Source organism: Trachurus trachurus, assembly GCF_905171665.1.
Source record: "Trachurus trachurus genome assembly, chromosome: 19".
Lineage (NCBI taxonomy): Eukaryota > Metazoa > Chordata > Actinopteri > Carangiformes > Carangidae > Trachurus > Trachurus trachurus.
The window spans coordinates 1,328,935-1,335,000 of record NC_139913.1 but is presented as its reverse complement, the minus strand read 5'-3'; the positions used below and the strand labels follow the sequence as shown (position 1 = coordinate 1,335,000).

Sequence of the window (6,066 nt, the reverse complement as noted above, 5' to 3'; positions counted from 1 at the left end):
TATTTTTTCTTGCTTTTTAAATGTTTCCAGTTTTGGATTTTATGATTTTATGTTTTTCCTCCGTTCCCAGTTCTTACTGTTAGATGTTTTGTCGTCATGTAAAGCACAGTGAGTGTCTATATAAACCCTGCTGCCTTGCCGTCCACTCAGACAGTCCGTGTCCTCACTGTGTCCGTGTGTCCGTCCAGACTTCGAGACTCTGATCCGGGAGCTGTTCAAGCCTCAGCTGGAGGAGCCGAGCTCCAGGTTCACGTCTGACGACCTGTCCAGTCTGTTGGAGTCGCCCACCAACCCACGGGTACGAAACACAACTCTGAGTCCTCATTACATTATATCTATATATATATAATAATATACTGTATATTAATGGTGAAAATCAGCTCTCGGACACTTTCACTTCTATTTGATGTTTTTATTATCCACAAAAAGTGTAACAGTGTCTCCAGCAGCTGGTAGAGTTCAGTTGATTAAAGGGATAGTTCACCCAAAATTAAAATTTCCCTCATGATCTCCTCCCCCTCATGTGGACTAAGGGCTGGGAGAAGTTTCAGAGTCCTCCGTGGCTTCTCTGAGTTACAGGGGGTCTCGGCGTAGCAGTGCATGTCCATATAACGGTTGCAAATGGATACCAACTGTCTTCATAACAAAAAGACACACCAAAAAACATCAGGGCTTCAGTACAAGAGGGACATTACATACGAGCAGCATGGAGGTATTTGGATGTTTTTTGGTGTGTCTTTTTGTTACGAAGACAGTTGGTATCCATTTGCAACCGTTATATGGACATGCACTGCTACGCCGAGACCCCCTGTAACTCAGAGAAGCCACGGAGGACTCTGAAACTTCTCCCAGCCCTTAGTCCACATGAGGGGGAGGAGATAATGAGGGAAATTTGAATTTTGGGTGAACTATCCCTTTTAACATGTGTCTGGTCCCGGTCCCGGTTACAGAGCTGCAGCTCAGAGTGAATCAATGTAGAGTAAAGATTTTCTGCTGCTGGGTCACACACACAGACACACACACACACACTCTGTCGGAGCTGAGATCGATGTCTCATCATGTGTTCACTGCAGGGGGGGGAGGGGGGGGGTCATAACCCTCCTATAAACTCTAATCCAGCCAATAGAACTGGTCAATATTCTGCTCAGAAACAGAACAAGTTTAAACAGTTGGTTCATCGTATAAAAGCAGGAAACCGTCACATCTCTGTCGTCTCCAGTCAGATGGTTGATAGATGGCTGACAGTTTGTTAAGTTTGGATAGGTTAGTGGATACAGAGGTTAAACTGAGCAGGACGCCACAGAATAAACGTGCTGGTAGCATTTAGATCTGATTGGCTTTCTCCTCATTGGATAAAGGTTGTAGGATACAAGGAAAGTTTTCTCCTCGGCTTACAGCAGAGCAGAGCAGAGTGACTGACAGACCCGTGTTTCAGACCAAACACTCTATAGAAGTGATTGCTGTCGGAAGATACAACTATTTAAGACTTATATTAACACAAACATTCACCTTACTTCTGCTTTAAACAATATTACCCGAGAGGTAATAATTTCACTTCTATTTGATGTTTTTATTATCCACAAAAAGAAGCAGTGTAACAGTGTCTCCATGCAGCAGCTGCTAGAGTTCAGTTGATTAACGTGTGTCTGGTCCCGGTCCCGGTCCCGGTTCTGGTTCTGGTCCCGGTTCACGTCTCTCTAAACGTCACTTCATGTTAACTCCTCTGTCTCCTCTGTCTCTTTAATTTAGCCGTCGCTGTCGGACTCTGAGGACCTGGAGGAGATGGAGCGTCTGAGGAAGGAACACATCGAGGCTCTGAGGGAGATCAAGAGGCTGCAGGTAACACACACACACACACACACACACACACACCTGTACACACACACACACACACAGAGTCAGGACGGTAGTGCTGACCGTCTGCTCTGGTCTGCAGGAGCAGCTGGTGGAGTCTCAGCGCGTTCACCACCAGATGGAGGAGGAGCTCAGTAAAGTCAAACAGGTGAGTGTTGATGTCACTGTCGGTCCAGGTCAAGCTGTTTTTAGAACGGCGGAGCAGAGCCGTGAGCTGCTCAGAGCTACGCTACTAATGGAGGCTCATTATGGGATTTCTTGGTTTCCCTCATCAAACTCATCAAATACACAATCCAACAACTCCACAACGCTCTGGTGGACAAGTTGTGACCTGCACATTCACCACGCTATGAGATAATAACACAACGTTACCACACAGAGTTGTTTTAGAGGGAAATTCATGCAAAACCACTGATGCACGTTGCCTTCAGGGACAGTTTTTCATCAACAGTCTCTGTATTTCCCTCTAAAACAACTCTGTGTGGTAACGTTGTGTTATTATCTCATAGCGTGGTGAATGTGCAGCTCACAACTTGTCCACCAGAGCGTTGTGGAGTTGTTGGATTGTGTATTTGATGAGTTTGATGAGGGAAACCAAGAAATCCCATGATGAGCCTCCGTAGCGTAGCGTAGCTCTGAGCAGCTCACGGCTCTGCTCCGCCGTTCTAAAAACAGCTTGCACCGACAATTAAAGGTAACGAACCTACTGCTATGACTATAGGGATTATGGCAATGGACCAGTTTGACAAAAATGTTGAACTATCCCTTTAAGTGACATTATGAAACAGATAAACTACTAGACAGAGTTATAAAAGTTACAAATAGAGACGAGAAGAGAAAAAGACGGTTTTTCCTGTTTTAAAAACAACATCACTGTGTGTGTGGGAGGTGTGAGTCTTTTTCTGTCCGGTGTGTAGTGTGTGTGTGTGTGTGTGTGTGTGTGTGTGTGTGTGTGTGTGTGTGTGTGTGTGTGTGTGTGTGTGTGTGTGTGTGAATCAGCCTCTCCCACTCTGCTGCCTCTCCACTTTCACTCTGTTGCATAAACCGATCGATTTCTGACACCAACACTCAGTCGGGACGTTTCTCTTCACCGTGGAGCCGGGCTTTTATTTTTTATTTTGCTTTCATCTACTTCCTGTTTCCTGCTCAGGACTCGTTCAAACGGTTCAATGTTACAGAGTTTACTGAACGTACCAAAGTAGATCAGTTTAAAACTTTACACAGACGCCCACTGGGTCAGGATTGGGTTCTATAAAACCTGGTTCTATAAAACCTGAGGCTCAACACATCCAGGCTTTGTGTTCATGGTGCAGCTCAACTAAACCTCAAGTTTAACACGGTACGAAGCTGGTTATCAACTTGGTTTGTTAAGTCCGGCTCTCAGCTTTATGATCTGTGCACGTTCACATCAATGCAGGCGTTTGGCGTCATGTGATTCTACTTTCGCACGAAATGGAGCCACAACGGGCTGATTTCTGCCCAGAGCAGCAGGTTGTTTTAATGGAGAGTTTGAGCGATACAAAAAAGCATCAGTGTTGCTGAAAATATAACAAGAGGAGGCTGCTTTTAATTTCTGACAGCTGAACATTGCGCTACTTTTAAATATGGCAAGACAAGGCAAGGGAATTTTATTTGTATAACCCGTTTTTACAAACAGTTTGTCTCAAAGGGCTTTACATGGCATCATAACAACATCCTCTGTCCTTAGACCCTCACATCCACTGAGGAGAAACTCCATGGAAACCCTTTTAACAGGGGAAACCAGGAGAAACCTCAGGGTGAGCAACAGAGGAGGGATCCCTCACCCAGGACGGACATACAAATATGAAGCTTTATTCATTTAAACTGAATACACTAGAGCAGCAACAAGTTCTGTCTTTTAAAATTGTGTTTTATATTGTTTTCATATATTTCACTGATCGCAATTATAGATTTCGAGCTGATCCAAATATGAACAAAGAGCAGGAGGAGCTTTTGTGCAGCTGAGACTTTGGTTCATATTATATATTGTATATATCCATATATGTATTGGTTTATGATGCACATGCACCAGACTGACTCTAGTGGTCAGGAGAGGAACTGCAGCCTCCGACGGCTCTGTGTGTTTCTGTGACGAACATTAATACAGATGTTAATGATGTGGCCTCAACTCAACAAAGATGATTCTTCTCCCACAGTTTATAGATGATGGAGACACACACACACACACACACACGAAGACGAAGATGTGTGTGTCAGGATCAGTGTGTTTCGCTCATGTCTTCCATCATGTTCGTGTGCGCGCGTGTGTGTGTGGGTGGTGACATGTTCTCTCATTAGAGCTGAGGTCAGGCTTCCAGGTGGGGGGCCTCTCTGCCTCTCTGCCCCCCCCCCCCCCCCCCCCCCAAGGCCACAGCTGGAGAGAGAGCAGCTGCTGCTGGGGTCCATTAGTTACTCAACCACAGGACACACACACACACACACACACACACACACACACTCCTCAGCCTCTGAACTAAGCTGATCCTGTAACACTTTACAATAAGGTAGAGAAGTTACTGAGGAACTAAGTATTAGTTACTCATTAGTTCCTCTTTTTGTTCCCTATAAAGTAAAGTGAGACATCAACATGAGTAAATACCGTAGATAATAACCAGATAGAACCAGATAGTCTCCCGTGCTCTAACAGCCGCGGGGGTCCGACCTCATGTGGCATCATAAACACCGGTTCAATTAAAGGCCCAGGCGATTAAGTGTTTACCATAGTCTTACACAGAAAAAAAAAAAAGTTTTTTTAGCAGCATTTCACCGGCTCATTTATTGTTTATTTGTTTATTTGTCAAGGACAGTGCATATTAATGAACAATTTAACTCCGTGGCGTCTTGTAAGTGTGCCGGATTTAGCTCAAAGCTAGTTTCCGTCCGGCTCTCACCACTGTCAGTCAGCCGCCCCTCCTCCCTCTCTCTCTCTCGCATGCAGGCACACACACACACACAGACACACACAGACACACAAACACACACACACAGGTGCGCTGGACTGCTAACAGACAAAGACAAATAAGACAAAAAAGTAGTTTTGTTCCAGTGTTCCTATGGTGACCTCCTTGTTCTTTGCATGATGGTCTGGTGCTGCTCATTGCAAAAATAAATTGTAGCCTGTTGCAAATAATTATAAACGCCTGGGCTCCAAGTCAATTAGCATATTAAACACCCGCGCTACTAAATGGTCATCTACGGTAATCGCACAACTTTTGTGTCCCTTAGTTCCTCATTAGTTCCTCAGTAACTAGTGTAGTGTATCTTATTGTAAAGTGCAGCTCTGATCCTCCACCAGGTTGTGAGACTCTGTCACATCTGATGTTTCACACTGAGATTAAATCACCATGAAGCCTCTGTGTAACACTGACTGTCCTACTTACACACACACACACACACACACACACACACACACACTCAACATAAACACACACACACACTCAACATAAACACACAGTTTTCAACGTTTAACCCTTTCTATTATGTTTTAATTGAAATGATTAGTTGTTTCATCTGCTGAAGCTGAAGCGAACGGCGTTGTAGAGTTTCACATCCTGCAGAGACACAAGGTGACAGATGGGTGTGTGTGTGTGTGTGTGTGTGTGTGTGTGTGTGTGTGTGTGTGTGTGTGTGTGTGTGTGTGTGTGTGTGTGAGAGGAGGGGGCGGAGTCTGGCGGCGGCAGCAGCAGAGCATCATGGGTATCTGTCAGTGTCATATACTTAAAGTAACTGATTACTTTACTGTGGCAGTAATCCAGTTACTTAGAGGCTGCAACTTGTCCAACACTGCTCTTGTGTTTTGATTTAGGCTATCTGTCGTTGTCATGGCGACAGAGGTTCATGTCCACCAGATGTTGGTGCTGCGTTCAGGGCCCTGGTTCAGTGTGTGTGTGTGTGTGTGTGTGTGTGTGTGTGTGTGTGACCTGTTAAGTAACAGATGTGATTGTGTTCTCACGTTACTGGGTCCAGTTACTGCAGTAGCCCTGGGTGTGTGTTTCACCGTCCTGACGGTTATGTAACGTCCTCACACACACACACACACACACACACACACACACATACACACACACACTGTAGATTAACAGCAGCTCATCATGAAACACACTTCACCTTCAGTGGTTAAAATCCTGGAGAGAAAAGTGTAAATCACAGTTTATTGATATTTAAATACGTCCGAAATCCCTCCCTCATTCC

At 44.9% G+C, this 6,066-nt stretch overlaps 2 protein-coding genes across 3 annotated transcripts in view; both read left to right on the top strand.

Annotated features, from left to right (window-relative positions):
* hlfb (HLF transcription factor, PAR bZIP family member b) overlaps window positions 1-6,066 on the top strand; it is a 353,334-nt gene that overhangs the window by 312,143 nt on the left and 35,125 nt on the right. The gene's annotated exons all lie outside the window — the stretch shown is intronic.
* The window catches only part of stxbp4 (syntaxin binding protein 4), a gene marked incomplete at both ends in the record, with an annotated part of 46,595 nt that overhangs the window by 33,394 nt on the left and 7,135 nt on the right, over window positions 1-6,066 (top strand). The window contains 3 exons of the mRNA XM_083994392.1: window positions 189-298; window positions 1,750-1,839; window positions 1,937-2,002. Coding sequence (XP_083850518.1) covers window positions 189-298; window positions 1,750-1,839; window positions 1,937-2,002 — 266 coding nt within the window. The remainder of the gene's footprint in view (window positions 1-188; window positions 299-1,749; window positions 1,840-1,936; window positions 2,003-6,066) is intronic.